A 16,977-nucleotide genomic window follows, 5' to 3' on the forward strand; every position below is an offset into this window, starting at 1 on the left:
AAAAAAAAAAAAAGCCCTGCTTTAGCACAGCATTTAAGGATAAAAAAAACACATTGTCAATCACTAGTTCAAACTGTATTGAAAACAAGACAGACTTTACAAATTCAATACTAAATGAAAGTACCTGTAAAATGCACACATGTATTACATAGTGTTAATATACGTCAGTCTGTTCTCAGCTACTATTGGTGCGAACTTTTAGCTACTGAATTCTTATTGGCTACCGATGTGAGTTCAAAGGTTAGCTTGTTTGGTAACATGTTGTTGTATGCTTAGTAGGCGAATGGTGTGTTAACTGTGGATTTTTGCAACAGCGGTTCCTTATTTAGCTAAATGTAACACCCTACTAGTACACAAATGCGTTGTCGCTTCTTTATTTAACCTGTTAGGTACGTGTGTGCTGCGCGATGACAACCCGGACATGCTAATGTTAGCCGTGTAGCTGCCTAGCTTGGCAGCTAGCTAGCTTGTATTGGTGACAAGCGTCCTAAATGTCAAACTGTATCGAAAGCTGACCTTGTAGGCACAGAAAGCTGAAAGAACGATTCACATGGCTTCGGTCAGAGCTATGGCTTCAACCAGTCTCCTGTGTTTGATCAACGCGAAGGCAGCAGGCTCGATAAAAACATTATCCAGGGCAGGATGCAGTGTGTGCTTCAGGAGGAATTTGTCCAGTTCACCTTCAAGACTGCAAAGCTGCATGTCAGCCTGGGTCATTGATCAGTATGGCACTAATGGGGTCCTGAGGTACACAGAGGAAGTCACCATTCCCACCATCAATTCCGCTAGTGAGGTGATGATTAAAGTCTATGCAGCTAGTCTTAACCCTCTTGATGTATCTATGAGGGGTAAGTGTCACTTATAAATGTATTTCCTAAAAAAGTAACGTAATGCTCCCCATAAGCAACGTAATAAGAATAAACAGACAATAAGTGATTTGTAGTTGACTTTTTTTAAACATACCTGCTGACTTCCTTCATTTCAGGTGGCTATGGAGCTAAATTGATGAAGTTAAGAAGGGATCCATTTTCTGTGATGAGCGCTGATAATGAGTTTCCCCTCATTCTTGGTCGGGATGTGTCCGGTGTAGTGGTGGACTGTGGATCTGAGGTTACCCACTTTACTCCAGGGGATGAGGTAGGTGCTGCACTGCACTGCACACCCATCTTTTAGAAAGAGTACAAAAGGTTAGGAGTTGGCAGTAAGGAGGACGACAAGAGTAGGAGTTGGACATAATGTCAAAGTAACTACTTTATTAGGTACACCTGAAAAATGTAGCGCAGACTGAATTTCAACCTTCACTGAGATAATAATGTTCAGTTCTTTTTCCTCTGATCCTGTCACATATCAAGTATCTCAACAATACTTGTTAAGTGCTTTGCAATGGCGTTGACCTGGAATTTAATTAACTGATGTGTTTCTGCAGTTTTGCCTCTTATCCCATTTGGATAGGAAAAAATATTATGATCACATCTGAATATAATCCAGTCCAGTACATCACCAGTACCTACGACCTCAACAAGACACATGAGGCTAACACCAAATTTAAGACTCCCTGTAGTAAAAACAAAGTTTTTTACTGTGTTATCATGTGCATATAGTGTATTTTTTTTATATGTGTTTAGAGCAAAAGAAGCAGTCAACAACATGACTAAGCATGTGTCCAACCATGAGTTTCATACATGACAACATAAGTAGCCAACCCTGTCATCTTGTGGGGTGAACATTTCATATAATTTTTTCTTTTCAGGGTCTGTTCCCTGGTTGAACATGTATGCCTCAATTACTCCAATAATATAGCTTGGCATTGTGTGTCACAGAGTAGTTTTACAGTGTTTTAGCAAAGTTGTAATTGGCAGGAATGTGTAGATCTGCACATAATAGAGGATTTAAAGTTACATTTAAATCTTTTTAAGGCAGGGACAGATTATTTTCATGAAAAACACAACTTCTAAATACACAAAGATGCATTTGTAAGGGTTTAATCAATGACTGAAGTGGGACCTTTCTGACAGTGTTACTTAAAAATGAATGTCATAATCTACCTAAATGTAAAATTCATGGCATGTCTGTTGTAATAGATTGTGTTAAATTGTATAGGTGTACCTAATAAAGAGACCAGATAATGTGCAATGTTGCACAGTATATCGTATAGAAAATAACTGACATTGCAAAATAACCAAACAGAAAATCTGTTTTGTGGGTAATGCAGCAAACGAAAGGAAGTTTCTTCATCGCATTGAATCAAAAGTCATGTGAACATCCAATACTGTGAATACAGGGGGTCCTCGGTTTACAACGTCCTCGACCTACGGCGTTTCGTTGTTACGTCAGAACTGGTCACTAGTGGGCAAGTGGTATGTTCACTGACATTAGGTAAATTTCAAACTGAACAATAAACATTGAAACCTCAACATCAACAACAATATCAGTCTGTTACAATATTATTTTCTTATAAAATGACTCATACATGCATGAAAGTCATTGGTATTCATGACTTTCCTAAAGAACTGATCGATACCATGATCCATGTAATGGCTTTGTTTACATTTTTGCTGGAGTTCTGAATTATGACGTTGACCCTATGGACCTCCTTAAGGACCCCCTGTATTTCCCACAGTTTCCACGCTGATTGAGCACAGAGGTTCCCAGCTACCAATTCTGATTCTAATTTTGAGATGATAAGCTGGATAGTAAGGGAGAAAAAATATTTGTGCTCTTCATTATTTGCTTGTTTCCCTTGTGACTCACTGTATGACTGTAATAAAAATATATTTGCATAAAATAGGGGATAAATCACTCTTTGGTTCATCTGGTAACAAAAAACACAGACATATGCAACCGGTAATAAGAGACTATAGGTGAACATTACTTCATTTTAAGGGGTCACATGTTGAAAGGTTTGGAACCACCATTTCAAAGCACTCAAAAACTGTTAAAGATGTAGCTGCCGTATGATAAACACTAAGAGAAAAGAGATGATGTTACTAAAATGTAATGGTATTTATTGTAATATTGCTCGCCCCAAATCCACACTCCTCCATAGCTGAGTCACTCACATACATTTTCTTAGAGGAAAGATCAAGTTGTTTCTGCTCGGTCATCACTTGTGTGTGACTCATAATAATTTGAGCCTTCTGCTGTGCTGTCTCCCACGTATCCACATTACAGTCTTCCGGCAGACAGAAAGGTAATTATGCAAATTCAGCTTAAAGTGAATGTGATTAAATAATGGAACAATAGAGCAGTAAAAATTTCCACATGCACTCTTCGAGTAATTGTGTTCCACAAGTTTAAAAATATCTTTGGAAAAGACTAATTACAAGAAACGACCGAAAGAGTTGTCAGAGAGCGTAATAGCCGATTAACCAAAATCAGAGACTGCGAGTAGGTGGTTAATTTGAGTTGTGTTCAGCGTGTTAAATGTCATTTGTCTTCCAGGTGTGGGCTGCCGTACCCCCATGGAAACAAGGCAGTCTGGCAGAATTTGTGACTCTGACAGAGTATGAGGTAAGCTACCGTCTGCAGAGTGGAGTTGTTACAATAAATTCACTGTGTGTAATTAAACTGCTGCCTCGACATTAAAGTAATTTAAATTTACTGTCAGGATGTTTCCAAACAAATGGAAAAAGCTGATTGAGAAGTCTTATTTTAACTGGAAAAAAAAACATACTGAACAAAAGTTTGGAAGAAGTGCACCCTGTTATGTAATGGTGCTGTGTAAGAAGTAATTAGGATTAAGTTTGTTTGGTTGCAGTCACCACTGTGGCAGCAATTACAGGGACATACAAATTGCCCAGTGCTTTCTTGCTGCATTGTACTTCATTTATTCAGCTGCTCCTGCTAGCTTCCCTCGCAACAGCTCTGGTGATTAATCTTAGCTTCTGAATTGCTAATTTGAAAGATTTTTTACATATTAATATAGTTCTAGCTATTCAGTCTGTCTGTCTGGCTGTTTTTTTGCAGGTTTCCCACAAGCCAAAGTTATTGAGTCACATCGAGGCGGCGTCCATCCCCTACGTAGCCAACACTGCTCTGTCTGCACTTGTGAATGCAGGTGGTCTTTGCAGAGACAACGCTTCAAATAAAAGGCAAGCATCAGCCTGAAACTTTGTATCTGACCCTTTTGCCAAGAGAGGTGTGAAGCAGGAAGAAGTGAGAAGTCCCTGAGTGCTATTACAAACTGTAATCCTTGAATTAATTCATTAGGGTCTTAGAATTTAAATGTGCTCTTTTCCTGTTAAGAAGTCAGTCCAGTCATGCAGACCATGACTTTAATGAGACGTTCTCCAACACTTTCATTTATGTAGTTCAACTGGTCTCGTGTTTCATTCTAATTGGCATCAAAAAATCCTGCTTTTAAACCGTAGACTGTAAGAAAAACTTAACCTGATGAGTAACCTAATGGAACTTCCACTTCTCCTCTAATGTAATAGCTTCCAATCCAGCAAATCCCTTTTCACCCCCCGAGGCTCCCACTTCTTTTTGTAGCTTCGTTTTAAATGAGTCACACAGTAATTGAATGACCCTCTGGTTGCTGGGGTTTCTCCTCCTAGAGTTTTGATCACTGGAGGATCAGGAGGTGTTGGAACATTTTCCATTCAGGTAAGGCAAAGTTTATTCCTGCAGCCGTGCCTGCGTGTGTCTTTAACAAATGTTGAACCCTGCAAGAATGTACGGCCCCCTGCTGTGCCGATTTATCGGTTTTCTTCCTTTACGTTCTACCAGCTACTGAAGGCTTGGGGAGCCCACGTAACCGTTACGTGCTCTCAGAATGCTGAAGGCCTCGTTAGAGGGCTCGGGGCTGACGAGGTGGTGGACTACACAGCGGGAGATATCGCTGAAAAACTAGAAACCATGGACAAGTAAGATTTTGCTGTTGTGTTTTTTTAGAGGTAAACAGACTATAAAAATTGTGCCTTACATCATGTGTAAAGTGGTTACAGTGTTTTTTTTTTCTTAAGAAACAGATTGGAGCAAAATGTTCTTTGATGAAGCATCATTAGAGTCAGTGCCAGTCCAATAAAGGTGCTAATGAAAAGTAATCATCTAGGACTGCTGAAATTATGTACGCTTCCCCCCATAAACACCCTAAATGTGGTAAACATCTTCCTGTCAGCATGGCACACCTGCTCACTGACTCATTTTCTAGTTTCCATGGAAACCAGAGCTTAAGGTCTGAGAGGATGCTGGTTCACTTATTTTCCTGCCCCCAGAACAAAATTGGTAAACCTTGGCCCTAGCTTGAAGACAAAGCAATTATCTTTTCCTGGCATTTAAATGGGTGCAGTCAGTGCCATGTGGACATGAGATAATTAGATTTTAACAAATTAAAAGCCCACAGGGGTCTCAAATGTAGCAGCTTGTTAGATTTTTAGTGTTTAAACCTTTGTCCAACAGGATTTCTCTAAGTCTGACTGTGTTCGCACCCACAGGTTTGATGTTGTTTTGGACGGTGTGGGTGGAGATACAGAGGAGTATGCGATGGGCCTGCTGAAGCCCTGGTCTGGGGCAAAATATGTCACGCTGGTAACGCCTTTACTCCTCAACACCGACTCCATGGGCCTGTTAGACGGGACGCTTCATGCCGGCTTCACCCTTCACAGTAAAGCCATTCAGGTAAACATGAGTAATACTGATGTGAGAGATTACACAGTTGTTAATGATCCAACACGCATGTCCGCTTGCCTCACAAACAGAGGCCTTTCTGCTCAGTTGTTTTTACAAAATGCACTGAGCCTTGTGTTTGTCATGAAGCCAGTGGCCTGGGTGTGGACTACAGGTGCTCCCAAACTGACATGGCATACTTGATCCCCAGTGGCACGGAAAGACAGTTCTGTGTTACGGGTGCACACCTGTTCCAGCAAATAGAAGCTTCTGCTGCATTTTACTTCCATTCAGTTGATCAGATGAATTGAAGTTCGGGTGAGGTTGGGTGGGAAAAATCATGTAAATACTTGGCTTAGCCTTGTGGCCTATTCTCCCTTTGGCTCATGCTTGGTCTTTAGAAATATGTGCTGAAGGGCGTGATAAATCTGAGCAGGTGAGGTGAGAATCTGAGCGTTAAAAGCGTCTGCATGAGCACAAGTCTGCTCTGTTGGTGAGGTTCATGTCATGAGGGTGGTGGACGAACAGACGAGGGGAGGGTGGAGCTGCTCTGTGGACTGAGTCAAGTTGTCCGGGGCAGTTCAGGCGCTAGTGAGAGCACAGCTGGCAGTGTTGAAACTGTGTGGATGAGTGTGTAACTGTGTAGGCATCAGAGTCGATGCAGTGTGCGTGTGTGTGTGTGCATGCGTTTGCTGCTGAACCAGCAGTATTTGGTGTTTGTTCAGATTGTGGCCGACTATCTCCCCCCGGCAAATACCAGTGTTTGTGTGTTTTTTGCCAAGCCTCCGAGCCCCCTTTGTCCATGGGAGCAGCCAGCTGGTCAGTTTGGCGGCTCGGTCGCAGCAGTCACACCCTCAGCGCTCAGCTCTGGACAGCGAGTCTTTTCCATCTGGGAGATCACAGCGCAACTGAGCCCTCTAGTGTTAAGCTTCGTGGCAGCATTGAACTGTTTGTTTTTTTACCCGAGCAAGAGTAATTTTACCAGAGACTTGCAGGTGTGGCAAAGTGACGTCATATAGCTTTATGTTTTCATCAAAAATCACGCAGTGTTGTATTTCCAGTTAGGGACATGGGGGTGTTTTTCTCTTCTATAACTGAATGTTTGTTCGTCATAGCAGGAAAAAACATAGATGCCGCCAACCGTAATAGTTTCTGTGTTTCATTAGGGTGTCCTGGTCAGCCAGTAGATCAGCAAGCATAATACGAGGGCCCTGAATCATGAAACACTCAATGAAATGCAGCCATGATTCATGATATTGATTGGCTTATCCACTATAATATGTTAAAATGTCTGCTATGAAAAAAGTCTTAAGTTTTAACTAGTTATATCACATTTTTAGGACATACCATAAACATTTAATCAGTAGCATAATAGTGGGAAATAATCAGCACTGAGTTGTATTTCTGTTAGATTTTTTGTTTATGCTCATCTTCATCTGTCTTTTTTAAAAATTAAGTCAATGGTAGCTAATATTTCTCAATGAGTAATGAGTAAAATAGAGCTTCCAATAATATTGTAAAGGGTAATCCAAAGAAAAACTCCACTTCAGTTGGTTGGAAACGTCAGTATTCTACAGTAGCTGAGTTAGCTTACTCGCTTGTCTGTTAGCAAATTTGTTATATATATATATTCTATTCAGTTAATTTTTTCTCACGCTTATTATGTTGCACATGTCACAATGATGATCAGATGTGTGGACTGGCTTTTGTTACTGCTTGGTAGCTTTTTTCATTCTGATTCAATTTCAGATTTTACACAATTGTTTCATTGTATTTTCAGCATTACCTGAAACCTGTTGACATTTATGAAAATGCAAAGATCAATTCAGAACCCCTGGAGACCTTTGCATGCAGATCTCCTTATCTTTTTCTACCAGATAACTATTCTGTGTGTGCTGTGAGGCGCAGACCTGCCTGACTTCTAATTATTGCCTCCTCCCTGGTCTCCTCCTAGAACATACTATCAAACGGAGTCTTCTACAGGTGGGGGTTTTATGCTCCAGATGGGCCCGCTCTGGATGAGGTCAGCCGGCTGGTGGATGCAGGGAAGGTACTGTATGGCCTTGTTATTCGTGTCATACATACTTGCCATTGGGAAACCTCATGGAAATTCTCTCATTTGTACATCAGTCACAGTCTGAGAGTGAAATACATGCAGGGATGGCGATCATACAGGCGGTGAATATGAACATACCAGGGATTCCATACATGCCTGTATTCAAGGCCCTCCAGCAGCTTTGTTAAGGAGAAGGCATCGTGTTCCCACTATGCTGGTTGGTCGGCGTGCACGGTTGGCTGCTGGGCGATTGAGTCAGGCGCCAGGAGACGGTGAATGGATTTTTTAAACAGTGCTGAGCAGCCATTCGCAAAAGCGTGTGGGACCTCTGTCCTATTGTCCCGGGGCTTACAGCAAGCGGCACACTCAGACCAGTGGCGGGAAGCCTACGGACCCCCACAGCAACAAAACCCCCCGACCCTACCCACAAAACACACATGCACACACTCTCTCTACACGTCCCATTTGCAGTCAGAAGTGTGGACGGTTTCCAGTGACGCCACCGCGCTCCCCATTCATTGTTAACGACAAGAGATGCTGACCAGAATAACAAGCCCGGCCGCCTGTGTTGTGGGACTAGCACAGGATTGTCCAGCCTCATCACATTCTAAACCCCTCCCTCACGTTCTCACATTAGGCAGCTATGAAAGCAGAGATGATGTAGCATTAGGGGGCTTGAGGCTATACGCTACACTGAATATGTTAAGTAATGTGATTTTACAATGACATCCAGTGGGGAAATAATTGGAGGCTATACACTTCGATGTAGGGTTCAATTACTGATAATAGTACAGTCAGTTCATTTTGTAAAGCAGCAAGTTTACCTCATTAGAATAGGTTGCAGCAGAAAAATACATCTAATTGAGTTAATTTTCCATCTGTCAATAGTAATTCTGCTGTGAAATAAAGCAATTTCCAACCATCATATTCACACACCAAATAAAACAAAAAGCCAAAACTCATTTTGAAAGTCTATTTAGCCCGTCTGATCTCGTAATCGTTTCACGATACACTTCTTGATCTCCGGCTCACATTCCTGATATTTTTCTGCCTGTCCCATCGTAGATCCTCCCAGTCGTGGAGGCCCAGTTTCCATTCACCCAGGTGCCTCAGGCTTTCCAGAAGTTGGAGCAGGGCCACGCCAGAGGGAAGACTGTAGTCAGGGTGACTGAGGAGGACGACGAACAGACTGAGGAGCTGTTGCAGAGCAGCCGCTTAGACACTGCAGAGTCGGAGCAAGAAGTGCAAGAAACAGCCAAACAGAACTAAGGAGAGGAAAGCAAGCGCCAGGAGAGTTACTGCTCTGATCCTTCTCACCTCTGCAAGGCTACACTCGACTGCAGCAGACGGTATTATCCAGAGGTAGCGGTGTGTTGTGCAGCAGACTGAAAGCGTGACTTGTGCTCGTAATGAGAGCGTGCTGGAGGCTGCAGCTCTTGTTAAAACTTACACCCTCCAGGACTGTCTTGAAGTTTTCACAAGGTGGTTGAGTTATGCTGCATTCATGTCACAGTGGGGTTACTATAATTACCACCTGCTGACCCGTAAATGCCATTCAGGTCAGAATCCAGCTGGGAATAGTAACCAGGTATTTGGTTACTTGCTGGAATTTATCCAATATGAAATATGTCTGTTACAAAAAGAAGCAGCACTACGAGACAGGTGACTTTTTCTCTTTCTTTTTCATTTGCATAATCTCCTTGTTAAGTCGTTTGAGAACTGCCACGAGCGCTAACCCTTTTCCCATCATCACCTTGTGTCTCACTTTATGTGGATGCCGTACACAGCTACTTATTCTGAACACGAATATGTCCGTTAAACCTTTGAGAACTTATAAACAACAAATCTGAAACACTCATTTTAGTTTCTACATTGTTGTTCAGTAAAGTGCAGCTCAGTTTACTGTTCCATGTAATGTATTTAAGAAATTTATTGACAAAAATACTTTCGTTATTCTGAAAACAAAATGAGTCTGGGCTGTATAGTTTTGAACAAACAAAAATAAAAAGACACGATACAATATTTTTTTGTTTCATCATGTTGCATGCAGCTGGAAAGTACATCAGTATGTACTGTATACCATGACACTAAATAAAAAGATATGAAAATGGGTTAACACTGTTTAAGTTAATTAAAGTAATGTAGAAATAGATTTATTCAATGAAAAGACAAAACATAAACCTTAAATTTATATTACTGGTAGTGTGAAATAAGCAAGCATTTCAAGTTCAAGACCCCGCTGGTTGTACATTCAGAGGGTTGTAATACATTCTGACCAAATTATCCATTTCTCTCCAAGTTGACCTCTTCATTGGATAATTTTATTGTTGCCCTGCAGCAAAATGTCGAGCAGCTCCAATGATGCACCTCGTCCTCGAACCCTCGAACTCCTGACGCTGAGTCTCCAACAGAGCTGTGCCTCTGACTCTGAATATCAGGGATCCAGTTGAGCAGCTCATGTTTTCATATAATCTCCAAACTCCACCGTTGTTGTAGTTTATTTGGATCAAACTTGTTCAGAATCACTTGGTTTTTGTCATAGTGATGGCCACCTGAAAGAGATCAATGTTTTCTAATTAAAATACAGATAAATAGGAGTTTTTCTACTATTATTCTGAATAAATACGCATAATTTTTAAAACGGGTGTCTTATTTGCACCTGAAATGGGCACGTGTTCCATAATATTAACATTATGGAACACGTGCATACTGATGGATTTAAAAATCTTTCTTATTCTTTGTCATTTACAATAGTTAGCTTTTGCATATATTTTATTTGCAATATACCAATGACTGTGCACTAGGCAGTACTTTTAGTGCAATGAATGATTCCTAATGTTTCCACACTGGCATTATTTTGTCCACAAGGTGTCACTAATTGACAGCGTTGCAGAGTCACTGTACATAAATGCCCTGTTCAATTCTGCAGGAGGTTGTGGGAGGAGGTTCGACACAAAATGATAATAATACTGGCTCGGTTATTAATGCATAGAATTTGCATTCTAAGTAGAGAGTTTTGTAGAGTACAATTACTGCCTCTTAAATGGACGTGGGAACAGAGTATTCATTAATTCTAGTGTTTTCCCTTAGGTCTTGGACCTCACAGATTTAACTAAATTTATTGTAAAAAACTGAAGTGTATGCATATTTGACTGACAATGACTATTATGTAACTCTGACATTTGAACCTTCTATGGCAAACTCATACCAGACAGTGCTAGTAGTGCAAATAGTCAATCCAATGTCTTGTAACACTGAAGAGAATTATTTCTTTTTACACATCATGCCAGATCTGAATGCTCACCTTTGACTTCCAGGACGAGATCAGAGGTGAGGGTGTAGCGGATGAAGCCGTCTGGGGTGATGCTCCAGAGGTTGACCTGGTTGTCTGGCTCTGGTGTGAGACCCACACGGCTTCCTGCCATAGTGACGCTGCCACTGGGACTTAAGCAGCACTCCTCCAACAGCTGGAAACGAGGAGAGGAGTCAGTGAGAGATTTTCATTTTGCTTCTGTTGGCACTCTTGGGGTTCCCCTCCCTTTCTGGTTTCTGGGTGACTATCGATTGTGTTTTTGTTAAATCAGTGTGTGCAAACTCCCGTCCAGGCCTGCTATCCTCATCCTCCCTTATTCCTGTCAGCTGATTGCCTCTGATTGGATCAGAGCCCGGTCCTCTGCTCTGATCCCACTGCAGCTATAATCTCAACACCTGCCTTAAAAGCGCAGCAGGTCTGGCAGTCAGGGCAGCTGTGATTTAACATGAGCAGCATACCAATGTGTCCCTAGTGTCTCTGTTCACCGGTTAGTGACTACAGGCTGCATCTGTGTTTTGTATTAGTTACACTTAGTGTTACATTGTGTCTGGTTCACCTTACTGTGAATACATGCAGCTGTACAACATCACTCGTTTACTCCCTTTGCACCTGGAGACTGAGGCAGGCATTAGTTTGTTTGCTTGTGTAGCCAAATTCAGGTTTTTGGGTGGTACTCCCAACTCCCAAAGTTTCTGGTTTGTCAAGTATAATTAGAGCAGAAAACACAGAGCTGGCATTCTTTTGTTTAATAAGCAGCTAAAAGACAAAAGAAAAAGCTCCAGATGACCCTTCTTACCTTTAAAACCCACTGATGGGGCAAAATTACAATTTTCAGAGACAATAACTAACAGAATTATTAGGTTTTCAGATTTTCTATGGTACTTGAACTAATCATGTCATGTGTCACTTGGTAGAGAAACCTATCCATACCTAAGCTTAAAATTGTGCTATTTCATTAATATTACTTTTCTATACATATCCCAATTAAAATGTAACCAAAATAAACAGTTTACTTGAACCAGATCTTGTAAAAAACTAAAAATTCTGCTCTCTTTGATGTAATCAGTGTACCATTAGCTGCTACCAACAGTCATGAGACAAAAATTTGGGATTTTTCAGCAGACTGTCTACACAAAGCAGATAGAAGAGAAATATGGAAACGAATTCAAAATGTAAGTAGTAAATTATCTATAGTATGTAGAATCACTATTTTTGCTGAGTATTATTAATACCAGTGTGCACTTGGAAAAATTGCAGCACACACTGATTCAAGTATTCATTTTGTATTTCCTTTTTTATTATTTATGCCATTTTAATGTTCTTATGCTGCACAGAAGAAATTTTTGAGTTCTTTATCTCTAGCCGTGGTTGTGCTGTTTTAATAGATTTATCCTGGAGTGAAAAATAAAAAAACAGACGTAAAAAATGCTGCTGCTTGGAGCTCAGAGGAATATGTGTCCGTTCTCTGTGGTATTTTTTTCCCCTATCTTTGTTTTGAGCAGCACTCATTGACCCTCGGCCCTCTTGTTTATTCTGTTATTTTTGCCAAGCCTTGCTGCTGAGCTTATAAGCATGTCTCATTCCATTCATTAAAAAAGGGGACAGTTTCGCTCTCAGCTGCTGTCAACTGGTTGTTAATGTTATTCTCCCTTAATGAGCTCTGGCCTAACAGCTTCATTACTTTAGATTAAAAAAAAAAAAAAAAATATGCATGATAGAATGATCACAGTTTAATAACAAAATATTTTGCCTGTTACTTGATAGTGATATTTCTCATAAGAGTCTATACCATTAGACTGACCATTCGTACTTATAAATAGTGCTTAATTTAACTCTATTTGAACTTCATGAGTAGATAAGGGGCTGAAGGTAAACTGAAATCCAGTCTGTCTCTTCTCTTAGTCTTGCCCTGGGTTCCACCTTCCTTAGAACTAACCCAGATTCTGGTCTGAGGTATTTTAAAGATGATCTAAGGACCTGCTGACTGGTGATCTCCTCACACACTTCTGCTAAAACTTGTCTAATTTGTAGCTCTTTTCACAGGTCAAACTTTCTCAGACCCTTGACATTGATTAGCTGTATAATGACCGTCCTGGTACCTTGCAGTGCAGATGTCCGTTCTGGTAGAACCAAATCTGCTCAAAACCATCTGTCTCCTCTGTTTCTTGGATCCGCAGCAGTTTGACATCATCCAAATCGCCGGTCACGGACATCATTAGCCCCGTCTGTCGGTTCCTTAAACGGAAGTGCACCTGCTTCTGCTCAGGAGAAACATACACAGGACTGATGTTTTTACTGAATGAATGACAGGGATCACGACTTAGTGAAACTGATGACGTGTTTTTTTGATTGTTCTTCTCAGTGCAGACAGGGTTGTACAAGTGCAGTACTGATAACCAACCACTGTGCTGTACAGATTTTCTGAAGCAGCAAACTCTCAGTGTGTACCTGTACAAGAGGGCGGAGGGATCCGATCTTCTGCCAGCTGCTGAGCTGATGCCAGTCGGGCACCTCGCCAGGTTTTAGCAAAATCTGAGCACCGCGGTAGTTGATTCCCTCGTATAACACCCACCTGACAGAAAAGAAAGTACAGAACAAACAACACTTCCTTATTGGCTTTTGTGATTTAGCACTTTGACGAGTTAATCAGCATCAGCTCCAAGATAAATACTGTTTACAGAGTGTTTCCTACATAGAATTGAGAACTTGCTCTTGCATTTGTTTAATTTTTCATCATTCAACAGCCTACATATATGCAGTTAGAAGTTAGATGAGAAGTTTGGCAGTTTCCTTCATTAACTTCTTCCTTATGTGACTAAGGAGGTAACATTTAGCCATGAGATTAGAGGATGCTCCAGAGAGCACAAAGAGAGTCGACATGAACAAATATTAATATGCTCTGCCTTTCTCTGATCCTGGAAAACTAAAGTGGAATTGTTCTGATATTATAAACTCAACCTACCCCTTTTCAGTTTAAAAGCAGCAGTATTTTAGAGCCCCTGTCTTCCAAGCAACACTCTGCCAAAGACAATCTTGTAAAATGTACTGAGCTTCACCGCCGTCCAATTTTGCTTTCAACTTGGCTCTCGATGGCCCGTCTCTCCTGCAGCAGGAATGTGTCACTCCAGAGACACCTCTGCCTCGCTGTGAGCCCTTTATTTCCTCTGCATGGACTCACACCTACAGGCTGAATGTCGCACATCAGCAGCAGATTTGCATCATTTATCCACCTGCCACTGCTGCCGCGTACCACGCTGAAATACAAGATGTGCTGACCCTGCACTCTGCACCCAGTATTTCTGAATCTACGAAACATCATGCCTAAGCTTTCAGGCCCAAACTGGTTTGCCTTCACTTCCCTGTCACACTAATAAATCTGCATTAAATACAAATGTAATGACAACTGCTGGCAATTCAGAAAACACAAAGGCAGCCACTTATTTAGACACACAACCTCAACCTTGCTGCTTATTATCTTGAAATCTTTTATCTTTAATTTAGAGTACCTTGTTTTGTCTGCTGAGCTTTAGCTCCTTTATTATGTAACTTTATGATTTGTTATTACAGCAATGGCGCTCGACAAGGGTGTGGTTCGCCATACACAAAGAGCTATGGAATGACTATCTGACATGTTGACTTGGCAGATGATAACCTTTGAATTTAAAAACAACAGAGATTTAGACGCCGAGCTGCTTATAGCCAATAGGCCACTGAAGGATTTGTGCATGAAAAGTAAGGAATAATACTTTGTTTGACTTGTTCCCTGCTGGAAAAAAAAAAATAGATTTTTGACAGCACAGTGGGTTTGGTCTCCAGGAGAAGCACACACAGACTGTTATGCATGAACCTGTCAAACACACACATGGAGGACAACTTGGTGATGGCTGGCTCGCTGCTTTACATTCCTACGGAGTGAGTTACCAGCCAGCATTTGCAGTGTACTCACATGCCTCCTTCCACCAGCACAGACTGGACTCGGCCACAGCCTCCAGCCAGCTGAAGGTTGACAGATCCATCTGTTAGAACCACCCTCTTCCCACGCAGCCCGCATCGCTCAAAAAGAGTGATGGATGGCAGCGAGAACTCCTGCAGAGGACGGGAGAAAAAGACACGGATGGTACATTAACGCATCCTGAAAGCTGCAGGTCATGCAGGTAGGCAATAAGGTTATTTTAAAGTTGCCCTAGAAACAGACCGTGCTCATGCCTTCAGACTGCCTGGCATTTTCACTCCCGGTTAACTGCAAAAGACAGGCTTCTTTCTAAATTAACAGTCGTGTCGTGGTTCAGCAGTGGTGAGTCATTTAATGCTGGATGGTAGTTTCAATGTGAAGGACAAGGACAGATGAGCTAAACTGTGAGAATTTTCCCTTCCAGATAATGTGTATTTGATTTGAAATTACACTCCTTCACAGTTTAAATTTAGTTTTAATTTAAAAAATGATTCTGACCCTGTCTGGATGATGTGAAATTACATTAGCCTTGTCTTGTGGGAAATCTGTGAGACTACCTGTTTGGAAAAAGTTATGTGTTGCTGACTGTATGTGAAAGTTATCCCTAGAAAAAGTTTCTTTAATGAGAACATGAGTCTCAATAAATTAGATTTCTTGTGGTCATTATGGCTATTTAAAAAAAATGTTTTGCAGTAAAAAAAAACCCAAACAAACAGTACAACTAAAATCTTAAACGTGCATAAATGACTTGTTAGCTACTTGTTAGCTAGGATATGGCAGCAGCAATTATTGATTTCAAAGCAACCACTTAACACAAGTTATACCTGTTTACACAAAACGCTCAACATAATAACACTTTATAGCCACTGCATGACCTTCCAGTCAGACTGCAGTGTTTTCATGGGAGGTTTCTTCACGTCTTCTGTAGTAATATTCAGCTTCAATTTGCACAGTCACAGTTTTTATCTTGTTCTGAATTCTTAAATTTTGAATTTTCTATCAAGTATATCTTTTTACAATAGTGTCATTTTATCTATCTATCTATCCATCCATCCATCCATCCATCCATCCATCCATCCATCCATCCATCCATCCATCCATCCATCTATCTTCATTTTTATTAATTTTTGTTCATTTAGACACTTTTCTCCAAACCAATATACTGCTGAGACACAATCCAAACCACACTCAAGCAGAAAGAGTCTCAGAAATGCTACAAAACACAGTTTCACCTGACAAAAGGCACTACAAAGCTCAACAGAATCGAGCAGTGCTGCTGAAACTGGTCACATTTCTTCAAAATGACTGGCAGCTTTCCCATTATACAGTGATTCTAGCCATTGCCACATAAAATATTAATAGTAGCACATTTAAATATAAATGTGGTTCTGTAGACTGAACAGTCTACATCCTAACAATGCATGAAATCCTTGAAAACTCCGAATTTAAGGGTCTAATGAGGAAAAAGTACCTGCTGTATTTCAAGGGGGAAGTGGTTGTCAGATGATGTTAGAGTGATTAAAAGGTGGATAAATCTGTGGATGTTCTCAGTCATCCAGGTCATGATAAGTCTTAAAGGATTAAAAGGTGGACTTACAAAGCCAACAGTCTGCAGTGACAGGATGGAGGCGCTTGCACTGATGCAGCCCATTGCTCTCAGGTCTGAGTAGTTCCCCTTTTCTAACACATACATCTTGCCAGTGAAGTCCTTCCCCTCAAATGCTAGCCAGCTGAAAAGAATTTGCACAAATACACATTATTCACATGTTCTAGACTGATTACAAGAGATGGTCATCACTGAACAGGACATAAAATTACATGCTATCACACATAATATGCGTGATGTGCTACAGTACTTACAGCACACAGTGTTCTGCTCCATTAACAAGGCTAAGTAATGTATTCAATTTGTATGGATGTTGCATTATGAAAAATGCAAGACATGTAATAGTGTGTATCACGAGCTGCTGCCATACGGGATATCTTTTAGAAAGTGGAGTGGCGGCAGCCTTTAGCACACTGAGTCACAGGGATATCTTTGTAATATGA

General features: G+C 41.0%; 2 protein-coding genes across 4 annotated transcripts in view; one reads left to right on the plus strand and one right to left on the minus strand.

Annotated features, from left to right (window-relative positions):
- Positions 1 to 231: 231 nt before the first annotated feature.
- On the plus strand, positions 232 to 9,779 carry LOC111566435 (reticulon-4-interacting protein 1 homolog, mitochondrial-like). Its single transcript, XM_023267021.3, has 9 exons — positions 232 to 848; positions 986 to 1,137; positions 3,442 to 3,510; positions 3,967 to 4,091; positions 4,557 to 4,605; positions 4,729 to 4,865; positions 5,436 to 5,619; positions 7,562 to 7,657; positions 8,729 to 9,779. The coding sequence occupies exons 1-9, from the start codon at positions 551 to 553 to the stop codon at positions 8,930 to 8,932; spliced, it is 1,314 nt and encodes a 437-aa protein (XP_023122789.2). The 5' UTR covers positions 232 to 550; the 3' UTR covers positions 8,933 to 9,779.
- LOC111566434 (beta/gamma crystallin domain-containing protein 1-like) overlaps positions 9,579 to 16,977 on the minus strand; it is a 31,073-nt gene continuing 23,674 nt past the window's right edge. For all 3 annotated transcript variants that reach the window (XM_055015765.1, XM_055015763.1, XM_055015764.1), the window contains 6 exons: positions 16,526 to 16,658; positions 14,923 to 15,062; positions 13,425 to 13,548; positions 13,076 to 13,234; positions 10,968 to 11,130; positions 9,579 to 10,215 (listed from right to left, as the gene is read on the minus strand). In XM_055015765.1, the coding sequence (XP_054871740.1) occupies positions 10,127 to 10,215; positions 10,968 to 11,130; positions 13,076 to 13,234; positions 13,425 to 13,548; positions 14,923 to 15,062; positions 16,526 to 16,658 (808 nt within the window). In that variant the 3' untranslated portion in view covers positions 9,579 to 10,126. The remainder of the gene's footprint in view (positions 10,216 to 10,967; positions 11,131 to 13,075; positions 13,235 to 13,424; positions 13,549 to 14,922; positions 15,063 to 16,525; positions 16,659 to 16,977) is intronic.

Source organism: Amphiprion ocellaris, chromosome 12, assembly GCF_022539595.1.
Source record: "Amphiprion ocellaris isolate individual 3 ecotype Okinawa chromosome 12, ASM2253959v1, whole genome shotgun sequence".
NCBI lineage: Eukaryota > Metazoa > Chordata > Actinopteri > Pomacentridae > Amphiprion > Amphiprion ocellaris.